The 27,082-nt window shown below is 45.3% G+C and overlaps 1 protein-coding gene across 2 annotated transcripts; it reads left to right on the forward strand.

The window, feature by feature from the left end:
* The first annotated feature begins 4,265 nt into the window (after nt 1-4,265).
* HP1BP3 (heterochromatin protein 1 binding protein 3) lies at nt 4,266-25,874 on the forward strand. 2 transcript variants are annotated; one of them, XM_065650122.1, is made up of 13 exons: nt 4,266-4,331; nt 12,666-12,865; nt 13,285-13,387; nt 14,331-14,481; nt 14,822-14,981; nt 15,975-16,118; nt 16,605-16,685; nt 18,287-18,441; nt 19,197-19,287; nt 19,978-20,137; nt 22,677-22,788; nt 23,715-23,852; nt 24,687-25,874. In XM_065650122.1, exons 2-13 carry the CDS (start codon nt 12,770-12,772, stop codon nt 24,955-24,957), a joined length of 1,662 nt encoding a protein of 553 aa, XP_065506194.1. In that variant the 5' UTR covers nt 4,266-4,331; nt 12,666-12,769; the 3' UTR covers nt 24,958-25,874. The 2 variants fall into 2 exon arrangements, with proteins under 2 accessions (XP_065506194.1, XP_065506195.1); XM_065650123.1 differs by lacking the exon at nt 12,666-12,865 and having other exon boundaries at nt 4,294-4,331.
* The last annotated feature ends 1,208 nt before the right edge of the window (nt 25,875-27,082 follow it).

Genomic DNA, 27,082 nt, shown 5'->3' on the forward strand with positions numbered 1-27,082 from the left:
CCCTTGAAAAAGGGAAAATTGTTTGAAAAGGTCAACCTGAGTTAGCGTGAAGGGTCGATGTTAGAGGGGCAGCAACAGAGATCAGCTGGGAGGTGGCATAGGGTGACACTGGGAGAAGTACGGAGAACAAATTATTAGGAAGCTGATAAAGAGATCACAGGTGAAGTCTGGAAGGCCACAAAGTGGCAGAGAATATGCATTTTTGAGTTGAAAGCAGAAATTGAGTGATATTTGCACAGAATTACAGGAACTACAGGGCTAAAAAAGGTGTGAATTGGAAGAGAATCATAAGGTTTTTTTGGTGATCAGTAGACATGTCTTTGGTTAAGTGAGCCAGCAACAAAGCAGGAAGTTGCGATTAAAGGACATCACTCTTCTAAAAGTCCATATTTCTACTGGAGATGTAAAGGAGAAAAAAAAAATCCAGAAACAAAAAGCAGCTCAAGCATAAAGACAAGAATTGTGTGTGGGACTGCACGAAGGGTGACACGGCTGCATAAGAGGTAAGTCCACCACTGAATGCTTGTGTGTGCTGCGAGCAAAAGGCCCCTGGAAGTTTGTGTGTGGCTCTGAAATTTAAAAGGGATTATGGATGTGAGAGACCCGTGGTAATTAAATATGTTGATTCTGTGATGGTTACGAAATAGTTCTGCTCGACACCGCTCCCTGTGCAAATCCACTGGGTCAAACTGAAAACTGTCCCCTCATGCCCGACATGCCGCCAGCTGAATGGGAACGTCAAGGTAGAAAAAATGGGTCCTGCTCAAGTGATCCCACCAAACCAAAATACACATTCAGGGATAACCAGACCTCAAGGTAAGAAGCTTCTCAGGGAATATTTGATTTGTTTTTTCAAAGCGTGAGAAGCTGAATAGCAGCGGAATGTGGAGCTTTAGGGATGAAAGAGCAGCTGGACAGGAGCTGAAAAAATACCATCGGGATGGAGCTCCGCAGCCTTCTGGTGATTGGACACATGGCAAAATGGAAAAAGGATCAAACTCTTCCCAAGCCAGGCTGACTGTGGGCCAAAAACGTACAAAAGGCTTTCTAAAATAAGTGCAAAAGTTGGGGTAAAAAGAGAAAAGGAAGAAGCTTGGGGTGACAACATCAGAGGCAAAGTCTAAATATAATCAGAGCTGAAGTTTGGAGCTGCAGGCCAATTTACAACAAAGACGTTGCATCCGTTCAGCCAGCAGGATTGAGAATGTATCGGCAGAAGATTATTTCAGCGTGTAAGTTGCATGGTGTGACAAAGGTAATTTTAAAAGGTAATAATAATCCTGTGTAGCTGTTAAGAAACACAAGGGCAACATTAATTAAATAAAATAGCATTCACACTGGGTGAAAATTGTGGCAAAATGGGGAAAATATAAGTTGGTGCCGGGGTAAGAAATTTAAGAGAGTAGCCCCTGGAATGGAGTTTCTGTGACCGGATGTATTTAAAACAGAAGCACAACAGGTGTCATGTTTCTAACGATAACAAGAACCCACGGCATTGCTCTGGATACATGGTGGAAACAGTAAATCTCTTGACATGCCAATTTTATGGCTGTTCCTTGGGAACAGTAGCGATGTCTAAATAATCTAGTTTAAACTGCAAGCTGCAGCATACGGTCAGACTTCAGAGCTGTAAGCGAATATGCAAAAGCTCTGGGGCTGTTGAAAGATGTAATCAAGCTGAATTATTTAAGCGGGGGGAAAAAATCTACAAACCAGTTGGAATTCTACTAGGGCACGGCACTTAGGAGGGTAGGAAACATAGTGAAAGTGTTTAGTACTTGTTAAAAGTGCTTAGTGCTTATTAAAAGTATTTGATGGTGATGATAGTGCTCCTCACAGTCACAGTTCCACTCTGGCCACACCCTCTGCTGAAGCAAGACTCCCCGAGGATGGATTTATTTCCCTGTCCTGCGCTGTTCCCGTCCTCCTGTGCATCCTCCCTCAGAGGTCACAGGTTCCTGCCAGCATCACCCACTTGCAGCACTGAGGGCACAGGGAGGAGGATACAATTGACACAAACCCACTCGAAAAATGGCATGGAGGTGAGAGGAGATTAAGCAGTGTGTTTTGATGCAGCTGCTTTGCCCAGGCATGGTATTTTCTCAAGGGGCCACCACGATCAGGCAGGCGTGTGGCTGTTAAGGAATGTGCAGGGCCCGTAGCTCCCCTCTGGGCTGGATTTCGAGATTAAAAAACAGAGAAAGAGACAACAAAAGCTTCTCTCCTCCTCTGCTCGCATCCCAGCGTACCCCTATGGTGCAGCCAATGCAGGCGCTGGGGTTTTGCACAAAGACTCGCAGTGAGCAAGGGGAGGGCAGCTGGGGTGATTTCATCTTTTCCTTCTTGTCTTAAAAGCCGGCACGTTCCCTCTCACTCCCCTCTCTTCCACCTTCTGATCCCTCCCTTCCTGCCAGAGAGGCACCGCAAGGGGAGAAAGGCCGAAGAACACGTTTTTCTGCAGCTGCGCCATCGTCATTTCGCGCTCACAAGCAAGACAGGAATGTTTAGCAAACTGGAGCCATCTGGCTAAGGCGCTTCCAGCATCACAGAGATGATCTGGAGTGGAGAAGAAGACACTGAGCAGGTCCAGGCCTCCGTCACGACAGCTTGGCTTTGGAAGGCGATGCTCTTGGGTGTAGGACAATGTTGCAGCAACCACCTAAAGGGGAGAAAAAAGTTAGAAAAGGCTTAGACAAGAAATAGTCAAGGCACTATTGCAGAAACAAGACCTCTCCACAGTGCTTTGAATGGTGTAAGTGCTTCTAACAAGTGCTCACAGAGGGGCTTCCCCTCCACAGGAGAGATAGAAGGTACCATAGTGCCAAAATAAATGCTTCAGTGCCTGTAGAGTCTTCAAATCGTAAAAACAAATGGACAGAAAGAGTAGGATCATGTGCAGAAAAAAGATAAGATGCTGCCTGGGCAAGAGAAAAGGTGGAAAGTTCTGTGGCAATGGGGAGCGATAGATGTGGACTGTGGTAATCTGGGGAGTAAAGAGTCGGGTGTTGAGATTTGGAGACAGCTTGTAGAAAGCATATTTACTGCAGAAAAGAAAATAAGAATAGGTAGGGAAGGGAATTGAGGAGTTGTGCCTTAAACTTAGGTGAAGGGAAAGCAAAGGGAAGAAAAAGGAAAAACAAAAACCTACAGGCCTAGCCAAAAAAATGTTGCAAAAATATAAGAAGAGGTACATAGAAGGAGTTTCTGTTCGTTAACTCTCAACATGCTCTGCACGGACCTGAAATAACCATGAAGGTGACAATACCACTGTGAATCACACTCTGCCTTGCGATGCCAATCTTCACCTGGGGCAGCCGAGGCACAGGTTGGGAAGCAGGAAAAAAATGAAGGAACACCAGAAAAGGTGGGCAAGCGAGGACTTGTGTGTTTTGGCAGAAAATTTCCAGCTTTGCAGCCGGATCTCTGCGATGGAACCAGTGTAATTGAGGCAGGCAGTACATTACACAGCTAATGAGAGCAGCAGGAGGGTAATGAAGAAGAGGCTGAGGCAAAGGGAAGGCATGCACTGGAGGAAGAGTAAACGGCGGGAGGAGGCCGGAGCAAAGATCACAGAATCACAGAATGTCAGGGGTTGGAAGGGACCTCGAAAGCTCATCCAGCGCCATCCCCCCGCCGGAGCAGGAACACCCAGATGAGGTTACACAGGAAGGTGTCCAGGCGGGTTGGAATGTCTGCAGAGAAGGAGACTCCACAACCTCCCTGGGCAGCCTGGGCCAGGCGCTGGCACCCTCACCAGGAAGAAGTTTCTTCTCAAATTTAAGTGGAACCTCCTGTGTTCCAGTTTGCACCCATTGCCCCTCGTCCTGTCATTGATTGTCAAAGATGCGACGCTTCAGAGCTGGAAGGCCTGGGTGCGCACGGTTCTGACAGAGGCGATGAAGCGGCGGAGGCCGCTCCCTCAGCGCCCTCAGGGGGCCAAGGCGGGAAGCGCCTCAGCGAAGCGGCGGCCAGCGCGCGTGCGCAGCGCCGCGAGCGGCCCGCCCAGGGGGCGCACGCGCCCCGCCCCGTTGGCAGCGCGGGAGGGGCCGCCGCGCGGGAACGCGCCGCTGCGCATGCGCACGCTCCCGCCTTTCTCCACTCTCCCGCGCGACGTGGAGGCGCAGGGGAGCGGGGCCGGTGGGCCGGCGTTCAAAAAATGCCCGCGGCTTCCCATTGGCCGGCGGCGCCGCTGCGCCCCGCCCCCTCCCGCGCGTCGCTGCCACACCCCCCCGCGGCCCCGCCCCCGCCCCTTTGCCCCGGCCGCCCCCCCCCCCGCCGGTTCCCCCTCCGCCGCCATTAGAGGGGCCGCTTTGTGTCCGCCGGGCCTGCTGGTGAGTCCCCCCCGCCCCGCCCGCCCGCCCCCGGCGCCGCGGCGGGGTGAGGGAGGCGGCGGCCTGGGCCCGGTAGGCCGCGGGGTGGTGCGTGTGAGGCGCGGGGGCGGCCTGGCGGGGCCGCCGGAGGAGAGGGGGAGGCCGGGAGCTCCCCTCAGCGCCGCGCCCCCTCCTGACAGGCCTCACGGGGGGGCTGTCGCGCCGAGTCGCGACAGGCCGCGCGGGCAGGGGGTGCTGCGGCGGTGGGCAGCGCGGCCTGCGCCCCCCGGCTCCCCCCGGCCGGGCCCGGGGAGGCGGCCCCGGCTCTGGGCTGCCGCGGGGCCGGCGCGGGCGGGCCCGGCGGGGCCGCGGCTCCTCGTCGGTTCTCACAAAGGAGGCGCGGGCGTTAAACCCGCCTCTCCCGGCCCGCTGACACCTGGAGAACCCCGGCGGCCGTGGCGGGGGAAGGTCAGCGGCAGGAGGGGCTGGTAGGGGTGCGCCGCAAGAAATAATCGCTATTTATAAACTTAGGAAGTGCCTCAGCGCCTGCCATAGCCTTCCCGCGTTTTGGTTGCTTGGCTGTTTGTTGTTTGTTTGGTTGGTTTTTTTTTTCCTCCACAAAATCCCTCAGAGGCCAGAGAAGTGCTGCCACTCGAGGAAAACTCTGTCCAAGACTTCAGTGTGGCTCTCCTTCCAAAAAGCAGCTCTTAATCCCTCTCAGTGCCGCTAGAGATGGATACAGGCCCAAGCGTGAGACTACTGGGTACTTCTGAGCAGCTCCCCAAGAGCCTGTGGTGGTCACAGCCTGGTTAAAGAATCTTAATTACCTTCCTCCCCTCATTGCATGTGCTGCTCCGTAGAGAAGGTTATTAAATTCCAGTCTGGAATGAGACTATTCCAGGGGGACTTCCATTCCAGGCTCGTTATCCTTGTTGCCCTTCTGGACTGTGTTTTTGTCACTTAAAACCTTGCAAAGACTTAAGGAGAGAGGAGCAGTGACCAAAATCTAAGCTGGTGGAAACTGATGCAGCTCTTGTTGGGCCAGAGGGGCTCCTCCAGCTCACGGTGCCCCAGGACAGCTCCAGAACAGGGACGCTGTTCCAAACAAATTCTTCCTGCCTGTATTTTAACTATTTTCACAGTCACTGGTGTCTGCAAATCAAGGGGGATTGCTCAGCCTGTGCTGCAGGATAAGAAAAGTTAGATAATATATGGGGTTGTGGGTGTGTTTGCTCTTCTTCAAGTGTAGCAGAGACTGATGGTTTGCTCGTTTCTGTGGTATTTCACTCTCTTCAGGCTGCTGAATTATCTCTGGGTTAACAAACATATCGCTTCTCAGTTCTTATCAGGTCTCTTGAGTAATAGTTGTGCTCTGGTTTTCAAGTATGTGACTTTTGTTTGTTTGTTTTTACCATAAACGGTATTTTTAGCATCCTTTAGCAACAGTTAGCCAGCAGTCTTTGGCAAGCAGTTATCTTATTGAGGCGGGAAAGGTTGGGAAGTACTCATGTTTATAAACAAAGTTGCACTATTAAGCTCCTCCACGTGAGGACAGCGTGTGTGGGGAGAGTGGGAGGAGAATAAGGTATCGCTGGTGAGTGTTTGTTCTGAGTTTTGATGGACTCACCATCCTCAGGAGTGACTTAAAAATCGGTGGATAGAGTGGGAAGTCCTTGGAAATAAGGAATAGATGAGGGGTGAAAAAATGCACATAATATCTGTTGCGGGGGTGGAAGAACTTTGGTGTATATGCCTTGAAAACATCTGGCTTTTGCACCCTTTCTCCCTTTTACCTGCATGTGCATCCTAATTAATTAGCTTTTCAATGCCTCGTGCACTTTCCTCAGGTAGTAGCTGCTTGAATTATTTTTGTCTTTAGAATATCTTTTTCTTCTCAGAATTTCTTTTTCCCTTTCAATAGAAACTGATGTGTGAATCTTTTCTCAGTGTTTTGTTCCAAGGGACCCAGGTTGCTCTGAGGATTTCAACTTCTATGAGGGAGAACTAAAATTGTTTTACATTGATGGACTCTAATGTGAGGTGTGAGTTGTTTTTATATAGACTGCAAGGAAATCATAGCTTTTATTATGTATAGTTTTGTACTATAGAATAATCCATGATGTCTGAATAAGGAATAGTTTGGGAGGAGGGTTTACATAGTGGTTTTAAATTTAATCCATCTAAGCAAGGAGGATGTTGCCTATAAAAGGTTCTTACCCTGGTATGTAATGTTAGTGGCCTGAATTCTCACTGAAGTGTCAGTGGTTTGTCAGAATTCATAATGTTGGATCCTGGAATTAAGGTATTTCATCCAAGGCTATGAAACTTTCAGCGGTAGATTTTCATGCTGGAGTAGTTCTGAGTTTGTGGCCTAAATTTGTTAGAAAGTTGAACCCTGTGCACTTGAATACAGGCTGTTTCATTTCTGAGCTGCCTGTGTCAGTGGCAGCACACGGAGGATCTGTATCATGGACCATTTGAGCCAAAAATTGTTCAAAAAATTGTTGTTGCGCAGAGATTGTCACTGTCACAGTCCTGAGCATGGTTGTGGAGAGGGATTATTTTCAGACAGCTGTGCAAGCAGAAATTCTGCTTTGTATTAATCTCTTAGCTGAAGTTTTTGTGAGTTTTTAGGTATGATGGGGGTGTAATTTAAGTTGTCTAGTACCTGACTTTGGCTGTGTGTTTAGGACATTGAGAAAAACACGGGGGTGTAGGAAGAGAAGATAATCCAGGCCAGGGAAATGATCTGCTGTTTTTGTCTTCTGTATAGGCCAAAGACTGATGGTGAAAGAATCTGAAACCTCTAGTGGTTTTTATATTGAGTTCTTGGTGGAGATGAGGCATGGGTTCTTACTCGTATTTTAATAAACATCTGTTGAGATTGAGCTGACTCCAAGTTGCTGGTACTATACCCTGGCAGAGCCGAGGTGCTGAGCTCAGTCCCAGGTGGGGAGGCAGAGCATCAATCTCACTGTAGAAATGTGCTTTTTTTTCTTTTTGCAGTGAAAGCAGCATCCCTGTGTGCAGAAGGGCACTATTTAATATTTGCTTTGCTCTGTAGAAGTCAACGGGATAGGTAAGGTGTAAGTTAGGTTGCATTTGTGGTGTTTGGAGTCTCAGATCCAAATTTCAAGCTACCCTGAAATGAACATGTGTCGTTAGATTCTCCTGTTCTTTAGAGAAAGCGAAACTCTCCTTTGGGTCTCTGTGTGTCGGAATGTGTTTGTAAACGGGAGGTGTGAAGGATTTTTGCTGTGCTCCCCTGAACCCTGATGTGTTTGACTTTCATTGTTCCTCTCCTTAACGCTGAAAGGGAAGGAGTAGATGGAAATAGAAACTGTAACGCGAGTCAAGCCAAAGAATTTCTTGCCTGGCAAGTGGTGAGCTCTTGGATCTTTGTATTGGACCCCTGTTCTGCTTTAATTGAAACAAGATGTTTATAATGCTTGTAGCAGCGTGGGGCTCGAATAGCTTGTAACAGATCTCTGGGAGACTCCAAGTTGCAAATACAGCCCTTGTAGCTTAATCAGGAAGCAGGTGATTGAAAACCCAGCCAAACTAGGACACCTCCTGGGAAACGGGTGCAGTGTGGCCATCGGGATCGGGACAGAGATTGCACAAAACTGTTGAAATGGCAGCAAAAGTGATGGGAATGCCAGTTGTGAAGAAATGCTCAGCCAGATGTGGAACGGGAGTGAATTTCCAAGCAGGTTGCCAAGGAAGGATTAGAAGTAGGGACTAACTTGTGTTCTGTATGCAGTAATGTATTTTATTCCTTTACACATTCTTAGGCTGTTTTAAATTACTAAATACTACTGGTCTGACTTAAACAGGACAACAGGCAGATGGATTAACTGCAAAACCAAGAGAGGCTGGTAAATACCAGAACATCCTGGTGAAGCAGGCAGTGTCAGGCAATCAGCTGAGAACTTTTAACAGGTACACTTTGTAAAACAACTTTGTATCAAAGATGTTGCTGGGTTATATATTCTGTGACATCATGGACATTGAGGGGTTTGGTGGTGTCTTCTACCGGAGCTGGATTTTTAGCGGGGGAGCTTTGAGGATTTCAGAAGGCCAGAAGTCTTGAAAAAGTTGGCCGGGTTCCAATTTAAAAAGTAATATTTTTTGCATGTTTGGCTTGGATTTCCATTTTGGCTTTGTGAAAATATTAACATTTCCCATGCTTTTTTCTGCAGCTTCTGAGCCATGTAAATGCTCTTCTGCTCAATTCAGCTTTAGAAACTAGTAGATAATTGTACAATAATCAATAGCTTGTTCTTGAAATCCAGTTACTTTGCTTTTTAAGCCTTTCTGATAATAAAACAGTCATTCTTGTTTGCACTGCTTGTAAGGTTGACAGTTTTCGATCCCTCGATGCCCTGGCTTCAAATTTGCAAGAGCATAAAAACTTTTTTTTCTCGCCCTTTTTTGACCTGGTTTCTAGCCCTGCATTGTGTCGTATACCAAGCCGTGTGTAAGAGCGCATCAATCACCGGTGTACGTGTCAGGTGACAGTAAGGGGACACCGGAGGGCACATGATTGGATATGCTTTCTCATTTTTCCATGGCATATTTGTTTTCAATCCGCTCAGCCCGTGCACGCTACCCCATCCTTGTGACTTGGTATTTCCGCCAGCCTGACACTTGGCTTTGCCATGTTCAAGTCCTGATTTTATCCTGAAATATTTTCCCTCAAATGAGGTTGAAGTCTGAGATAAGCTGGGAAAAAAAAAAATCTTATGGCCAGCAGCAGGAGTTCAAGGAGTCAGCCAAACTATGCCTCAAGCTAACTATTTTATTTTCTTTTGCATGTTCCTGTGTTTGCTACATTGGTGGTGGGACTCCACTCTTCTGAAATATTATACAAAATGTGTGTGTCTCGCCCCCTTTCCCCCTCATTTCCCCCCCCGCCTAAGGATGTGCTGATAGCTCAGGAGGAAATTGGTATATCTTTTTCTAGTAGTTCACGGAATGCTACCTGTACCTTTGACTGCATCTTCCATTAGTGGCCGCTCTCTGAGCTAGGAGACTGGACACTATCAACCATTTCTGCCAACGTAGAAATCCAGAAAGTTGGGGTTTTTTTGTGATTTATCAGCTCCTTGCTGGTTTAGCAGCTTTGAAATGACTAGTTTGTGAGAGTTGGGGAACTTGTGAACCTGCAGTTAAAATGACTCGTAGGAAAATGAGTGTGAGTAGCTACGTGAGGAGTTACTACCTGTGCTTTCAAGCAACTTTTTGAAAAGATTGGGATCGTGATGTTTGTTTCATTGCTGATGTGATTATTTTTTTTTCCTGACAGTCAATCAGATTTAAGTGTACGTGAGAGTTACCCAACCTTGAAAACCTGCATCCTCAGTCGATGGCCTCTTCCCACTTTCTAAGCACAATAGTTGTCTGACATTTGTGTAAATGCAAAATACGGTTATTACTTTCCAGTTGTTTATTATTAAGAGCGGTGCTTGCAGTCGTAGCTGTGGTGCACATTTAAAGATTTCTTAGTTATCCCATACATGAAATAGGATGTCCAGGTAACAGTTAGTTTGGGCAACTTGATTTTTCAGTTAAATAAATCTTCTGTTTTATTTGGAGGGGAGAGTTTTATTTGGAGGTGCAGAGGTGTTTTTTTTTTTTTATTGGAGAGTTGTTGTGATTTGGTTTTGGTGTTGTGGGTTTTTTTTTATTATGAGGGGGAGAGTGTTTCTGTATTGCTGTTGCAAAACCTTCTAGTCTTTTGTTTTACCTATTTGAGAAACTAAATTCAGGCCTGTTTGTAGTTGACATTTCACACCCAGCCCAGAAAACTCCTTTTCGATCCCTCCGTGGAAAGAAATAGGCCAAGCAAGTGCAGTCCTTGGGCTGTGATGCTTTCACACGGTGGTGCTGGTGACTTTGCTGCTGAGAATATCGGTGCTTTCAAGTCAGTAGGAAATTATCCTCTTGTCCCTTTGATTCCCTTGGCCTTTGGAGCAGGAGACGATCCACGCAGAGGAGTGCGGAGGGAATCAACATGGAATTTCTGCAGGATGTATTGTAGGCACTGAACTTATGAGTTGTGTTGTGTTAAGTTTTATTCTGGAGAGCAAAAAGACTCAGGTAGTTTATACGGTGATCTAAACAAAGAGGATTTTTAGAACTTGGGGAATTTCAAGTCAAAGTTGGGAGTACGGTGTTTTCATGTGGGTGACATGCACAGTTTAAAAATTAATAAAGCCCAGGACCAGCTCAGCCACAGCACGCGCTTGTACGTGTGTGTTCGTGATCCCAGGGAAAGCAACTTTTGTAGCCCCCAACCAATTTCCCTGAGGATGCAGTGGTGATTGCTTATTTCAGGACTCACTTCAAAATGCTGGCATTTTTTAGAAGGGCTTCAGGCCATGCTTGGTAGGAAAGACATTTGATACTGAGCAGAAGCCCTACGGAATTTTACATTTTTTCCTCTTGCTTTTCGCACTTCAGGGAGGAAGGTCCCATAAAATAGAGGGGGGCGGGAAGTGCTGGGCTATAGTTCTTGTGTTCTGATTGGCCGTTAGTATTTTTTCCTATCCTGAAATTTCATAAGGAGGCTTCATTCATCTTATTTTGGTTTTGGCATGTAGCATGTTTTGATTTTTTCAGTTTTGTCTCAGAAGAAAACATCCAGCACTGTTACACTCATTTGCTTTTAGTGGTGCTGAGACAGGACTAGTTCACTGTCATTTTTCAGTGTCGAAGGAGAAGTCACAGACATTGCAGGAGCAAATGGACTGCCTTTAGCTGTCAGAAACACTGTATTTTGAGGATGGCCAGCAAGATTAATGTATTTTAGAGCATCTCCTGTGAAAATGCCATCTAGCAATGTGTCTCGTTCTCCTGAAATTCAAGTCTTTTGGTGGGTTTTGCCATAGATGTGTGCACCTGATGTGACGCTGTGCCCACCTGGGATTGAGTTTATTAATTTATCAGTTTATTATTTGGGGAGGAGACCTTGTAGGTACAATGATGGAGCCTCTTGCATCATCCGTCCTTGTATCCATCATATCTTAACGTGTATTCCCCTTGGCTTGTCTTTTGCTGCTGCTGGTTTCTGAATGGAAACTACCTCCAGAGCTTGGAGATGTAACAAAAATACTCTGTACAGACAACTGGATTCTGGTTTGCCTGGGAAAATAAGCGAGGCAGAGAGAATCCCTCTGATCTATTAGGAATCTCTGCTGTTGTATAATAACAGGACTGTATTTTGGGGTGAGAATGCACAATAATTGAGGTGATGTTGATGTGGTACAGAGCATCTACTCCTGCAAAGAGAATGCAGCACAAAGTGCTGGAACTGGTGAAAGTCATCTTGAAAACAGCGATGTGAGGTCTCCGCTCGAGAGAGAGAGACTCAGGCTGGGGAAATACCTACTGAGAGTGAAAATGTATGGTAAGTGCCTGCCTTCTTGTCTGAGCAAAAGAGAACACCCCAAATAGGTAGAAATCGGGAGCGTTTGGCTATTTCTCTGTAAGGAAGGGAAGGCAGCAGTGTGGAGCTTGGCCTTTGGATGGAAGGGGAGAAATGGGTCCAGCCCAGGTTTGCTTTTGAGGTTTGTAAAGAGGGTGGTGAGAATAAGGAGTGAATGACCCAGTAAACCCTGTGTTTTGCAATGGAAATAGTGGAACGCCTCTCCTTAGGATGGGCAGCAGGTAAGGAAGGCTGCAGAAGTGTAATGGTAGTAAGGGGCAAGACTTGCCGAGGGTTAAACTAAGCTTAACCCATTCGGTGCGCATGATGGTGCATGTATTTGGAGGAGAGTTTGGTAAAGCTTTAAATTTTTTGTAGAAGGTATGGAGACTGCTGTTTTGATGGTTGTTTTCTTGTTCAGAGGATTCATTAATTTCTATAAATTGTATGGAGTTTAGTTTGCAAGGGCCACGGGTCGGGTCCCCAGTGTGTGTATTTTCTGCCTAACAGATTTAATGGTTTAACTCTTTAGGCTGATAGAAACTGGATCAATGTGTCAGCTCCTGCTTTTCCCCAAAGCGAATGACTTACTAGTTACCTCAACGCCTTACTTCAGGCACAGTGCAATGTCTGCTTTTCGTTAATGCTTTCTGTTAATTTTAAAAGCCTCTTTATTCTTTCAGATATGTTTTAAAGGAGCAGGCTGCAGGTCTGGCTTACACCTTCACCATTTCTGCTACATCCATAGCACTCAAGTTTGCATACATGTTTTAGCATCTTTGTTGAATGCAAATGTTGATTGTCAGTTATGTTAGTCATAAGCTGTAAGTCATTTACCCTTCTTTTCTTTTTAATCCTTAGTTTGTTAGATACATGGACATAGATGTTTTTGTTAATTTTCACACCACATCTTTTCTGTACTTTAGGTTGACTCCTCACTGCACTGTGAAAACCATTAGGAAAAAGTCCTTGGGGTTAAAACCTGGGGCTCCACAGTGTTACCTGCACTTGGGGCTAGAAATTAATTTAAATGGCGACTGATCTGTCTGAAGCTGAACCCGTGCATCATAAGGCGCTTCCACTCTTAACGGGAGCTCAGCTGATCCACACGGACAAGTTAAGTGAGGTAGGGGCTGGCCCATTCTCCAAGCTTGCCCTTGGATCAGTCCTGCTGAAGGTCACTCCGTTCTCTTTCTCCCCCTGCTTGTAGGAAACTCACTTGGGAGTCTGATAAACCCTGGAGGTACTCTCCTTCCCCTTCCCTGCCTTCCCTGAGATGCTGTATTTGTCAAAATCCTCAAACGCTCGTCTCATGTAATTTGGAATTGCAAAGAAATTACTTATTTTCTGTAAAACGTGAAACTATCCTCTCCTAGTATGCTTCAAAGAAGCTGGTTTGAGGGTCGTTTAAAATCCCCAAAAATCCAAAAGTCACCACAATATTTCTACATAATGCTGCTTTGATTTACTTTAATCCCATTTCAAAAACATTCTGGTTATTTCTGGTATCTGTACTGATTTTTTTTTTTGGTATACTTTTTCTAGAAAGCTGAAGACGACACGATGCCGATCCGTCGTGCGGTGAATTCTTCTTCCCGGAAAACTCCTCCCAAAAGCAAACCTGCTGAGGGTGAAGAGGTCAAAGCAGGTACAGTAATGGTTCGGTAGTGCTAATGTAGATCTAAATACAGGCTTTTGTTCTGAAACTCCTGAAAAAACCTTACTGCCAGGATTAAAATATTACTAATATTTACCACCTTTTCATGGGCTTTTCTTGGATTATTGGGAAGTTGTGTTTTGCAGCTACTCTGAACCTGTTTGTTTAGTCCTTCATACCCTGTGGCAAAACCCTGACACTCCAGACAGGAAAATATAGCTAAATATAGTCCCTTTTAAGCTTGCACATTCTTCAGAATAAAGGTAGAAATTGTGAAGTTTCCGTAGTGTCAGGAAGATGTCTCGATATCGAAAGGTGGAGTTGAGGAGTGGAAAAACATAGTGTTTAAATTTTTTTCTTTATTTTCCTGAACAAAAAGATTTTACCACAACATGTCAAAATCTAGTCCAAGATTGATGTGTCTGGTCTTAGCAGCTTCACCTCAGTTTCTCAGAATGTGTCATTTCAGTATCACATTCTGTCAGTGTCACTGAAGAGATGTATGTTTTTGCACCTTTCTGAGTTAAAAAACACATAAATCTCAAACCAGGGGAAAATCTAATGTTTCATGGTACTGATTTCCTCCTCCCTTCCCCACCCAGGCCTCTCTGATGAGGGGTGGTTGTAACAGGGACTTCTGAAGTTAAGAGGAGAAGACTGGGGAAATTAGTTCACTGTGAAAATGCTACACAATGTTGTTTGAAGTTATTCTGGCGTTTGATGGCTAACTGCACCTTATTGAAGCTCTTTTCAGTAGTTTTTTTCCCTTCTTAAGTTACATTCAACTCATCTGTTTAAATTAGGGAAAAAAAGATGTTATCTGGTGGGAAATAATTTGGGGGGTGTGTTCTTAAGCTGCTTTTTTATGCTCTGCCTTTCTGAAGAACAGAGGGTAGTTTTAGGCAGTAACCTGATGCTTTTTCACATCTTTTAGATGCAGAAGCCACTTCTGAGGAGTCTGCCTCTGTTGGAGAAGAACAAGAGAGTGAAACCCTGCCTTCTGCATCCGCTGAGGCAGAACAGCCAAAGGAACCCGAGAATGAAGGGAAGGAGGAAACAAAGTCCTCAGAAGAAACCAAAAAGGAGTAAGGCTTGCTTAGTGCTGAGTTCAGGAATTTGGGGAGGATTCTGAAGAAAGGGAGGTTCTAGAGATAGAAAATATGGTGGGAGTGATGGGGAAATAGGATGGGTCCCGTAAAAATGTGCTCCTGTTTCACAGGAAGAAGCTACTGGTAAGGTGTAGCTGCTGTTCTAGAACATGTGTGAGGCTATCAAGACAGGATCCCTTTTTTCTAATAGAAACATCAAAATGTTCTTTAAATTCCTTTCAGCGTCAGATGTTCTGGGCCTTTTTTGTTATTGTTCTACTTGTTGGCTTGTTTTAGAGTGTCTTTTGTCTTACTGTTGCTTTGTATTTTTCCGAAGCGAGAAGGATCAGGCTAAGGAAAAGGAGAAGAAGGTGAAAAAGACCATTCCTGCGTGGGCTACCCTTTCTGCGAGCCAGCTCGCTAGAGCACAGAAGCAAACTCAGATGGCTGCCACCTCACGGCCCAAAATGGATGCTATTTTAACTGAGGCCATCAGGGTAAGCAAGAGACAACTGTTTCTTTTGTTCATCTGTTGCAAAGCAGAATAACTTGTGCACCTAAAATCCACAAGCAGGAAATTTACTTAGACCTCTGTGCTTCTGCTCCGAAGGCCATGGAGCTGAAATGTGAGACCATGATGATGATGAGGGGCCCTGTAGCTTATTTGTTTGTTTAGAATTTGTTTCCCTCCTGAATTACATTACTAGAAACAGCTATGATGACATAACCTTGTTGATTGCTGTCATCATTTAATTTGCTGTGCCTTCTAGCCATATTTAACTTGATTTACCTTGATTAATCGGTCGATTTGATACATGCGTTTTTCAGCATTAACTTCTCCTAATTCAGGACAGATGGTAACACTGTAAACTGGCATTCCAAGGCGGTGTTGGTCTTGGTTTACTGTATTCCTCCTGGTTGTAAGAAGAGACCTGTGCTGTTGGAGTTGTTCTGCAACCCCACTCCTCTCCCCTCAAGGTTTGGTTCACAGGTGGCCTGGACTCCACCATCATTGCAAGGTGGCCTTTCCAGCTGCTGTATCTTCAGAACATGAACTTCATTTTTTTTACTAGTTTACCAAAGTCAATCCTCCATCTTCTTCTAAAAAAAAATGGCAACTTGTTCAGACTTAATGATTATTCTAAGATTAGTAAAATGCCTCACAGCTATGCAGTGTTGGTTTGCCAACAGGTGACTGTATTTTGTAGTAGTGTGTGGCGTTTATGCCATTAGTTGTAAGTGCTGCAGGACTGGGGAGCAGTTGACGTGCACTTGCTGTGCTGGTTTTGTGTTGCCTGCTCTTCAGCCAATCTGAAAGGGAAAGTGAAGTATTTTGTTAGTCATATTCTATCCTCTTGAGTTGTTGTGGGGAAAAGGCCAGCCCTGGCATCCTGTGCTGATGTGCATCCATTCAATCTCTGTTCTTCCAGCCCCACAGCAAGATAATTGCAGCGCAGGTAGTTTTTACTAACTTTTCCCTTCTGTTTCAGGCATGCTTTCAAAAGAGCGGTGCGTCGGTCGTTGCAATACGGAAATACATCATCCACAAATACCCTTCCCTGGAGCTGGAGAGGAGAGGCTACCTTCTAAAGCAGGCACTGAAACGGGAGCTGGAGAGAGGAATCATTAGGCAGGTAAGAGCTGCTGGTGGTATTTGCTTAATCACTCAATGACACAGGAGTTTCTTAAACTCCGCTAGCACATCTCCGAGGTGATCACCTTCTCCCTCCTGGAGGTTAATCAACCTCTGTCTCCGCTTTGTTAGACCCTGACAAAATTTTGACAGGGTTCTGTCAATCAGATGCTTTGCACGGTTGGCTTTTGTGCAATTTTGCCCGTTTCTTGCTGTTGTGTCATATAGCATTGCAGCAGCGTGTGTCTTCAAACTGGGCCTAGCAACATCACTCCTGCAGCAATATGTTTCTTTTACTGCTGTAATTTACTGGGTTTTGATCTTATTGAAGTGTCAGTGGGTTCAAATCAGGCCTCTGCCATAACAGCCCGTGGCCAGGGTGACAGCACCTTCAAAATCTGTGTAACAATGTTACTTAGTCTCTTTCAAATTGTTATTATTCGATGTTATTTTGTTGAAGATTGAAATGGACTTTCTTTTGCACTAGGTGAAAGGAAAGGGAGCTTCTGGGAGCTTTGTGGTGGTGTCTAACGCAGGAAAAACTGTTCCAAAAGCCAGAGACAGAAAGGTAAGGTGGATTATTTTAAACAATACTTTGAAAAATCTTTGTGGGTTGCGCTGGAACACATGTATCTTACAAAATGCAGCCTAACCCCAATGGCATTCTATTCCTTCCCCAGGTACAGTAATTAAAACACCCATTCCTCTAAAACCAGAGTCAGAAAGCTAGTACAAGAAATTAAAACCAAGTGGAATAATAAAAATCTTAGTTTTAAAATGCTTACATTAAACCCCTAGACTTTGGTTCAGAGGCAGAAAACTGGATAACCATGAAGCTCCCCTTGTGTCTTTACCTGTTAGAGAGGGGAGAGATCAGGTATTGTAAGAGAGCTCTATGCTGCTGCTGTGTCTGTTATATCTGTTACATGGGTAAATGGAAGATTTCAGGACTGTCAGATGAACATTTTTCCATCAGTTGTGAGGGCAGAGCGAACAAGAAGAAAATGTCCTAAGGCTTCCGGAAGAAAGCTGCTAATATTGGGTATATATTGGTTTGAGGTTGTAAAATGCGATGTGGGTTTTTTGGGATTTTTTTTTTTTGAGCCTAGTCCTCACAGTTAGTGGTGGTTCCAGCATCTCGGTTCTCCACTCCCTGCTGTGCTGGGTGTATGAACCATGTTTCTAGCACTGTGGTTACAAAATGTTTAGCTGCAGTTGCTGATCCCTTTGTGGCTTAGACAAGTGAACCCAGAGAGTGTTGTAACGCCCTGGTGCTTATCTCTTGGCTGCTGGGGAGACCAAAAAGCCCTAAAACTGAGGGAAGTGGTGACACATTTGGTACTAGGGCACTGAGGGAGACTCACTGCAGTGCAGCGTCTTTTTAAACAGAGCTCCCTGGCTCCACAAGAATGGCACCTGACAGCTGCTAACACCTCATATCGGTGTCTTTGTTCCTAGTTACATCCTCTGTGTTGCGGCAAAATGAATAACTTGCTTTTGTTTTCAGTAAATTCAGCTCGCAGTCGAGCAGCTGTGTGGGTGAGCAGCACCCTCACCCGTTTGACCATTTGCAAAGCTGTTGTTCAGTATCAAAATCATTGAATTTCAGCACGTTTCCCCACTGGTTTTCTGTATAAAGAACAGACCTTTTTTTTTTTTCTGATCATCCCTTCCTCATGGTATCAAAGTGAGGGAGGACAATTCAGGAGGAGTGTGGCTTCAATCAAGATTTCATTCTGTTGGGTGAAAAAAAAAAAATGGACTCTTGTTCAGCTGTTCATTTTTGGGAAGATTTGACTTGTGTAAACAGGTCTTGCCTTTGATGGTTTTTCTGTTTCATGTCAGTGTATATAATTTTTACCTGTCTCATTGAAGGGCAGCAGAGGAAAATGCCTATAAAAAGAGGAAGGAAACCATTAAAGATATAGATGATGTTAAATACTCAGCAATTTATATTTGTAAAACTTTCCTAACTTTCCTATGAAAATTCCAGCTAAAGTTGCTCTATTTTGCTTAAGCTGCTAAACTTTTTAAATTGTTAAAGAGCTGCCTTACAGAAGTTGATTTTTCCAGATCTGTGGCCAGTGTCAGGAGCACTTCTGTGCATTGCTGGTTCAGAAAACCCGGAGTTTTAGGCCCCACTGATGCGTAAAAGTATGTGTATTTCAGAAAAGCACTTCCACTTCGACTGCAGAGCAGCAAGTTAAGCTGGAAGATATCCTGCCGCTGGCTTTCACCCGCCTTTGTGAGCCCAAGGAAGCTTCGTACAGCCTGATCAAGAAATACGTGTCTCAGTATTACCCCAAACTCAAAGTAGATATAAGGTAGGTGCAGGAATACTCTTCTGCAAGCAGAGCTGCAGAGAAGCGGTGAAATGCAGCCTTCCTCTGGCTTTGCCTTGCTTCCTGGTGATTTAATTTGGTATTTTGGCAGGCAGATGGTGCTCTGTTTTATAGAGCCTGCAGGAAAGCTTGAGGAAAAGCAATGCCTTTTGTCGCATCCCTCCACACCCGATCCTTGTTCCTGACACCGACAGCAGCATTTCCCTCCACATTTTAACCAAAACCAGGTCCCTTTAGCTGTGTGGATGTGAAGGCCTCTCCTTGGGATCTTGTCCTGCTTGATTCTGGATGCTTTGGCTGCCACACACTTGCAGTAATCTTTAACTTTGCCCATAGGGAGGGGGTTAAGGCTTGGGGAGGAAGCAAATTTAAGACAACCCTGTGCAGCACCTCTTACAGGGGCTAGTACTTGGTCCCTTGTTTGTCTGCAAGCTGACTCATTGCCCACCGAGCCAAAATGTGCTTTTCAAAGTGAACAAATCCTTCCAAGTGAAGCTTTTCTGTTTCTGGATACGCAATGACACCGAGCAAGCGTTGCAGTTGAATTTCCGCTAGCGTACATTGTTCTCATCGTGTAATCAGTGCTTGCTGACAGATCTCCATTTAAAATGTCTGTATGTAGGCAGATACCGCTTGTAAATACAGCTCTGCTCACACTCTGTGTAAAGCGTTGTTTCTCTGTTTGTTTTTTAAGCTGTCAGTGTGTGTCAGTAAAGCTTTATCCTCCTGTATTTCAGACCCCAGCTGTTGAAGAATGCCCTGCAGAGAGCTGTAGAGAAGGGCCAGTTAGAGCAGATCACAGGGAAGGGAGCGTCTGGGACATTCCAGGTCAGAGCCAGAGTTCATCTCCTTGTATTGACTGTACTGACCACGAGCCTTTGATACAAGTTAACACACCCTCTCCCCCAACCCGGTTTTATTGGGTACACCTTTCTTTAGCAGCCTGAGCTGTCAAACTGAAGTGGTAGGTCTCTTATTCTCTTCTTGGTCTACATTTCTGGAGCACACCTCCCTGCCTTGCTTAGTGTGCTCCACATGCTGCCTCGGCTCTGACTCACTAGCACAGTAGGGGAGATGGTGGGGTAAGATTTCCTTTCCATCGCTAGTTGTGAGTGCAGTAGGTACCCCAGATGTGCGCAACATCCTTTTTTTTTTTTTTTTTTCTTCCCCCCTCGTGTCTGTGCTGTACAAGTTCTCTTGGGTACCTTTGGTCTGTGGGATGGGGGAAGATGTGGTTTATTTCCTTCCCTGAGTGACAGGCCCTTAGATTTCCACATCCTTGCAGTGTATTTGGGAACTAGGACAATGTGTTACTGATAAACACTCCAGGCTATTTGACTGAACAGGCCTGTCCTCCCAGGTAAAACTGGGAGAGAAGCGTTCCCTGTGCAGTGTTTTAATATAAAACGTATCTGTGCTAATGCAGGAGCGCCGACCCACCTGGTGCAGAGGAGCTTGTCCTGACCTGGTTTGGGAGAATTTTGTCTTGATGCTTTTCTCTTCCTCCTTGGAAAATAGCTGAAGAAATCAGGGGAGAAGCCCCTGCTGGGTGGGACTCTGATGGAAGACGCCATCCTGTCAGCTATTGTGGCCATGAATGAACCGAAGACCTGCTCCACCACAGCGCTGAAGAAGTATATCCTGGAAAACCACCCAGGGACCAACTCCAATTTCCAGGGTAAAGTACCGATCTGTGTAACGCTTCCCTTGTACGTGCTGCAAGAGTCCTGCAGCTGCAGATGTGTCCGTGCAGCACCTTTAACTCTTCTGTTGAGCTTTCTGGGGAGCTGACAGCTGCTCGGCCCTTTGTGCTGCAGCGATGCTCAGTGGTTTGAATTCCCATTAGCTCCTTTCAAGCCTGACAAAGGCTAGTTTAAGATGTGATGCACGGCTCTCTTGTCTATAGCACGTTCCCAGGAACGGAGAATAGTATTTGAGTACTTTATTGTTCTTAAATCACGAAGTTGATTTCATCTGTCTCTATTTTGGAAGGCTACAGATGCTTTTTGTTTAGAGAAGTTGCATAGTCTAACTTTAAAAAAAATCACAAGCATGTCTCTCACTGTTTGGTTTGAGGTCCTTCTTTGGCTCTGATTTTAAAAGGTCAAGCAAGTGAGGAGAGAAACTAATCCTGTTGTTTTTTGGGAAGAGATTTGGCTTGTCTTTGTTCCCAGGAATGACACTAATGTCTGTTTTGACTTTTGCGTTAGCAGAAGTGATACTAACAGAGATTTAAAGCAGATCTTCAAATGTCCTATTTGCATTATTTGATCTGAGCCCCGATGTGGTTGTTTAACTGAGGCTGGAGGTCACCTGAAGCAGGATGAGCTCACAGCAGTCTCTACTAGAGTCAAACCTAAAAGCAGATCAGTTTGTCACTGCGGTGTCACCGTGCTGGTGCCATCCCTTGGGACATGGGGCTGGAGAGGAGATCGTCCATCCCACACCTGCAGCACGGCCGTTTGATGCAAAAACTTCCTGACGTATAGAGAAACACAGGTTCCCTCATGGGCTAAAGACATTGCCTGAGGCCTTCTGCCAATTAGACTGATGTCAAATGTGACTATTTAATCTTGGGGCAGGGAAGAGAGTTTCCAGGCTCACCAAGCCCTCGTGTGATTTAGTTTCGAGACCACTGGAAATTTCCCTGGTCCTCAGAGGCCTGTGTTTAACCAGCCTCCAGTGCTTGTCAGTCTTGCAAGTCGGATAAGGAAATTTCAGCTCACAATCTGTTGTTTTCTTTCTCCTTCCGTTACATAAAAGGAATTTTGATGATCTCTGCTCTGTTTTAAGAGCAACTGGAGGAAGATCCGGTGAGATGTAAAAGCAGACAGGTACGCGCTGCAGAGCCAGTGCTCTACATTCCTCTCCATTTTACATCTTATAACTGGGGTCAAATCCTTTACGTGCTGCTATTGATGTTTGGTACCCAGAGTAAAACCACCCTTATGTTTTATGTGTTGCTCCTGTTTATAAAAGTTTGCATTTTTTTAAAGAGTTCTTGAACTACGCTGATCCTAATGTTGCAACAGTAGTAATTTAATGGATACAGTCAAGTCAATTAGCTGTGCAAGCTCTTCCAGTGCCCTTCAAAGTAAAACGTTGTGGTAGCCTGTAAGCCGGTGGAAGTATGGCACTGTCCCAAATCATTCTCCTGCTGTGAAATGTCAGTTCTTGAGAAAAGCCCATTTTGGGAGTGTCAAGTAAGTGGCTGGAGTGAATACCTGTGCGTTAATCGTACAGGACAGATTGGGTGACAGTTCAGCCAGCGTGTTTCTTTGTATTTTTCTCTTTCCGTTTCTCAAGTGATCCTGCTTGAGGGCAGGCCTTGCTTTGCCTTCCTTTTGGAGGGAGCTAAACATGTAAACGGACCCTCTAATTCAAGCTGAAAATGGTTCTGAGCTCAGCAACTTCACTAAGCAACTTCAGCCCTTTGCCAGAGCCAAAGATCCTCTGTATTTGCACAGTTTCGGTTACAATTCTTAGCCGGTGCACGATGAAACACAAGACTGGAATCAAAAGTGCATTTGTCGTATTTCTAGACCAAATATTCTCACTTAAAAAAAAAAAAAAAAAAGATGGGGAAAGATGACCCACATATAAAATTTAGGACAGGATGAGGGTAAAGATTTGTTTTAAAAAACACTTTGGAGAACAGGCTGAAGAAAGCTGAGACTTGGGGTTAGTTTGGACAGAAGTAGTTCCATGGCACTGTTGAATGCATTTATAAAGGAAGATCCCTGCATCATGACATCAAAAACATTCGCTGTTCTTGACTTCTTCATTTGGAGAATTTAAAACCGTACTTGCTAAGTGTTCAGGGACAAACACTTGTATCTTCCTGAAAACTAACGGCAAGAGGATTTCCCTTTAAATAAGACACATCCGAACTTCTAAACGCAGCGCTCTGGCTGGGTCTGACACACAGCAGCTGCTCTTTACTGAGTGCAGAAAGAAGTGCGTGGTGCCCAAGCTATTCTATGATTTTTTTTTATATATATATATATATATATCTATCTATATATATATCTTCACAAGCCTTAGGTCTCCAGAACTATTTCATTCCTCTGCAGGTGTTCTGTGCAAAGGAGGCTTCATCCTGACTCTCCAGCTCTGATTTCAGAGGGCACTACAGAGAGCAGGAAGGTTAGACAAGTGGATAAAGATAGTAACGCAGTCTTTCTCTGATTTTATTTTCTTTTTTTTTTTCTTCACAGTGCATCTACTGAAGAGAACCCTGCAGAAATGTGAGAAGAATGGCTGGATGGAGCAAATTTCTGGGAAGGGCTTCAGTGGAACCTTTCAGCTTTGCTTCCCTTATTATCCGAGGTAAAGAACTTGGCTGTAAAACGATGTTGGAGATCAGTGTCATGTAGGGCAGCCAGAGAGCAGCGCTGAAGTTCAGAGACCGAGCTCCTGCTTAGAGGGAGGTTTGTGGAGGGTTTAATAACTGATGAACCACAACGTTGTCACCCGTCCTTTAGAAAATGACATTAGTTGGGTGTCTAACTGTATGCGAACATCAAGTTGACTTCATTAGCAAGGGAAGCTTTGAAGGGCAATTAAAAGTATTTGGCTCTGTTCTCAGATACGCTGTCGTGATGCTTTTTTTGTGGGATGAGGGGAGGGCTATTTAAGCGTTCCCGTGCTAAAACAAACTCATGTGAGCAGGTAGAACGTGTTGTTCTTAATGCAAGGATGCTCACAAGGAGTCGGACCCAGCTGTTTGCCTTTCTTACTGCTGGTGTGGAGGAGAACTGGGAGGAGGGGCGATGACCTAGATTAGCTTCTGTCAGCCTTTTTCTTCCCCTTCTGTGAGTGTATATTGTGCTGGAGCACGCAGAGCCCAGGGATGGTGGCTTCGTGTCCCACAAAGAGCCAAATGGCAGCGTAGCCACTCAAGTCTCTGCTTCTCGCCCTCTTTTATTACATATGTGCAAAGTCCTCAGTGTTTTCAGCCTGTGTTTAGAGTCACTGAAGTCTGATCTTGTCCCTTTGTTGTGTTTGCACAGAAGGACCAATGAGGAGAGAACTGGAGAAAGGGCATCTTAGGGTTGGGACACTCCTGGTGATTTACAAACTGTCATATTTCTGCTGTTGCAGGGACTAAATAATGTTGGTTTTAGAAGTTTGGGGGGTTTTCTGGATTAGTTTCCAAGCTGTAACCTCACGGGAGGATGAGAGCCAGGGTTACCCACAGCTCGCTGGAGTCGTATCCTCAGATAAGTCATGCTCTGACAAGAACTCTCTTGTAGCCCAGATGTGCTCTACCCAGAGAAGCAGCAGGATGAGGACTCTGAGGAATCCGATGAGGAAGAAGAGGAAGAATCCGAGGAGGAAGAGGAGTCTGAAGAGGAAGAGTCTGACGAGGAGGAGCCACCACCAAAGAAGAGGTAGGGCAGTGTGGGAGATAAACAGGCTCCTTTAGATGAAATAAAAGTGACTGTCACGGCAGTAGAGTGCACGGGTTTGTCTCTTGCTGTGGTTATTTGTCCACAAGGCTGCTGTTCAGGACATGTTGCAAGAAAAGTTTCTAATCATGGTTGAACTGTCGGGGCACTGCCAGGATCAGGATTTCTCCAGGACATGTGTAGTCAGCAGAAGCAACACCTTGCTCTGGAGATACTCATCTCCCTTATTCCATAATTTAAAAATCTCTTTTTTTTTTTCCTCCAGATGAGCCTGTATTTATTCTTTGTATTGCCTTTAGTCTCCTAAAGTCACCTTTTGTGATTTACAAAAGCGTGACGTTTCACACAGGACTTTTTGTATTTGTTTCCTTAGGAAAACTTTTCCCTACAGTGGTATTTGCAGTTCTGTAGCCAGATATGAAACCTGCCTTCCTCAGAACACGGATTTAAGAGAAGTGTTTGAGTATAGAATTTCCATTTAGAGAGGAAAGAGAGTGCTTAGGTCTCTGAATTGTTCTGACAGCCGACTTTGATTCGTTGTCATTATATGTATGTTTATTTGCCTAACGAAGGAGCTCGAAACCTGGGCAGCAGAGCACGGTGGGGACTGGGGAGTGCTTAGCGTGGCAAGATCCACCAGAGTTCTTGCTCTTTGGGATTTAGCTAATGAAACGTACTGCTGCAGAAAGGAACATCCGTGGTGAAGAGCGAGGATGCCAAGATCTGCTTCATTTATGCAAATTGACGACAGCAGCTCTGCTCCGGGTAGCATTTTGCGTCTCCGCTCAGATCTTGTACTGTCTGTCTTTCTCACAGGATGCAGAAGAGGCCGCCTCCGAAATCCCGGAGCAGGGCCCCTCCGATGAAGCCGAAGCCAAGAAAAACTCCCGCAGCCCGCCGGGGGAAAGCAAAGCCCCCTCCCAAGGTTAAAACCCCTGCTAAGAAAGCCAAACCAGCAGCCCCAGCCATCAAGAAACCCTCTGGTGGCAGCTCTTCCAAGAAACCAGCAGCCAGCGGGAGGAAGGAGGTGAAACCCTCTGCCAAGGGCAAATCCACCATGAGGAAATCTCTCCGGGCAAAAAAGTAAAATTTTTCCACTGTCAGGGAATCCCGTGGTCAAATCCACGCTCTTGTTTTATAAGTCAACGTGCATTTGTATTTTAGTTCTGAAGCTTAAACACTTCTTTAATTTTTTTTTTTTTTTTTTTTTTTTCCTTCCTTGAATGATGGGGAAAAAGCTGAAAACTAAATCAAACCAACCCGAGCATTCGTTAGGTCTCAATGCTGTGCCTCGTACCTGTCCCTCCCCGGAACAAGTCATCTTTAGTTTCTGCAATAATTTTAGGACTTTTCTAGGACATATATAATCTGTACATTCTACAGTGTTCCTCTTGGCTCTGGGAGGGGGGAGGGTTGGCTTTTAAAAAATATTCTTCAAAGAAGATCTTTATATCTTTAGACAGCAGGAACAGGATGATTGGGGGAGCGCGATTCTTAAGGAGAAGGTACAACGGCAGAAGAGTCCTCCCTAGATCCCCCCTGCATGACGAGGTCCTTAACGCTTCCATGGCGAAGCGCTGTAAATACAGCACTTGCACTGAGTCCCCGAGGTGCTTCTTTCCGCACAGCCGGTGGAGCGACAGGCCGAGGAGGCGGCACGTTTGGTTTCTTCCGACCGGCCAGGTTTGTTTGACGGTGAGTCAGATCTTCAGCGATCTCCACTGCTGGTCTGACACCCGAGATGCTCCCAAAGGGTTAATTCTCGGCTCGGCGGGTGATTTGAATTAGTGTTTCTGATGCCACTTCTGTTATTTTAAAACCAAAATATGTAAGTCTTCTTGAATCCAACTTTCAAATGTTTTTAAGAGATGAAGAGCCTGAGTTTTGTCAACTCTTGTTTACCCTTTTTTAAAGAGAAGTTGGAGCGCTATACAATTGCTAATGTAGAGATGTTGATAAGTGAAGAACATGCCGTTTGCTAAAATAAAATGAAACTAGATTCCAGGCTCGTTTTGTGTGTCCTTTTCTCTTCCTCGCCACAGCTTTCTCCTCCTGGAAATGTAGAGAGGAGGGAATTTCAGTCACCACGAACTGCTGCAGAGGGAAATATTTATTAAAAGTACAAGCTCCGTAGCTGGATGGACTCATGACTTTTTTTCTTCCCCATTTTCTCTGGAGACAAAGGTGAGCGAGAAAAAAACCACTTAGTTTAAACCTCTTGCTGCTCCTCTTCTCCCTCTGCCTCCTGTCAGTGGACAGTGAGGACCAAAAAACCAGCAGAAATCTTCTCCTCCGTGCCCTGCTCAGCAAGCAGCAGCAAAACATGCTGCAAAATGCTGCGCCATGTCTGTCTCTCCCTCAGACAGGGCAAGGCCGGTGATTTCAATGTGACCTGACAGGCTTTTCATTAGCATGCTTTTGCAAACAGTTTTGCACATACTGTGCTGAGAGGAGTGGAAGTACCTCTAGAAGTAAAATGCAAAAAAAAAAAAAAAAGATAAAATAGCCTTATAGAACTTATTCTTTTCAGTTGCCATCCCAGTGTGCTGCTGCTAGCAACTGGGAGTTTATAAAATTCTTGTAGAAATGCCCTAAATTGTTCACAGCCCTGTAACGAGGGTGCAAACAGCACGTTAAGGGAAAAATCACAGCTGATATGGAACTGAGTGAAAGCCCCGATTAAAGAGTAAATCTGCAGGGCTGCAAAGCAATTAGTCATTAGTTAATGGCTCTTTCCTAGGGCTACTTGTATACCGAGACACTGGGGTTTGTTGGGTTTCCCTCCAGGTGAGACAAATTTGAAAAGCAGCTCCTCTCATTGATAAGTTATTTATGGGGACGAGGAATCCTCGCCCAGCTGTGGGACATTTTGTGACCTCCCTCTTCCCAATAATCTTCCCACACCAACAACCCCGCAGATATTTGTTAAAATACTGGTCTGGATAACACTGATTTTTTTTTTTTTTTTTTTTTTTTTTTCCCCTCCCCCCACATGTGAGCGTGGTTTAATTCTGCTGTGGGGCACCTTGAATTAGAGCATTGTGCTAAAAAGAGCCTTTAGCTCCATTGGTCATCACCAAACTCTTTAGTTGTGGTTTTAATTGCTAATTAGGTGAATTCTGCCCCCCCAAAAAAGCCACAGGTCTGGTTGTCTTTAATCCAAAGGACCTATCCTCACCTCCTGGGAGCACCAACTGGGATTGAACAGGAAA

The sequence above is a fragment of the Caloenas nicobarica genome, chromosome 22 (assembly GCF_036013445.1).
Source record: "Caloenas nicobarica isolate bCalNic1 chromosome 22, bCalNic1.hap1, whole genome shotgun sequence".
In the NCBI taxonomy this organism is placed as follows: Eukaryota; Metazoa; Chordata; class Aves; order Columbiformes; family Columbidae; genus Caloenas; species Caloenas nicobarica.

Coding starts and splice junctions, on each gene's coding strand:
- HP1BP3 (XM_065650122.1), top strand. CDS start 12,770: ATGGCGACTGATCTGTCTGAAGCTGAACCCGTGCATCATAAGGCGCTT. Junction 14,482..14,821: donor TCAGAAGAAACCAAAAAGGA/GTAAGGCTTGCT, acceptor ATTTTTCCGAAG/CGAGAAGGATCAGGCTAAGG. Junction 16,686..18,286: donor CAAAAGCCAGAGACAGAAAG/GTAAGGTGGATT, acceptor TGTGTATTTCAG/AAAAGCACTTCCACTTCGAC.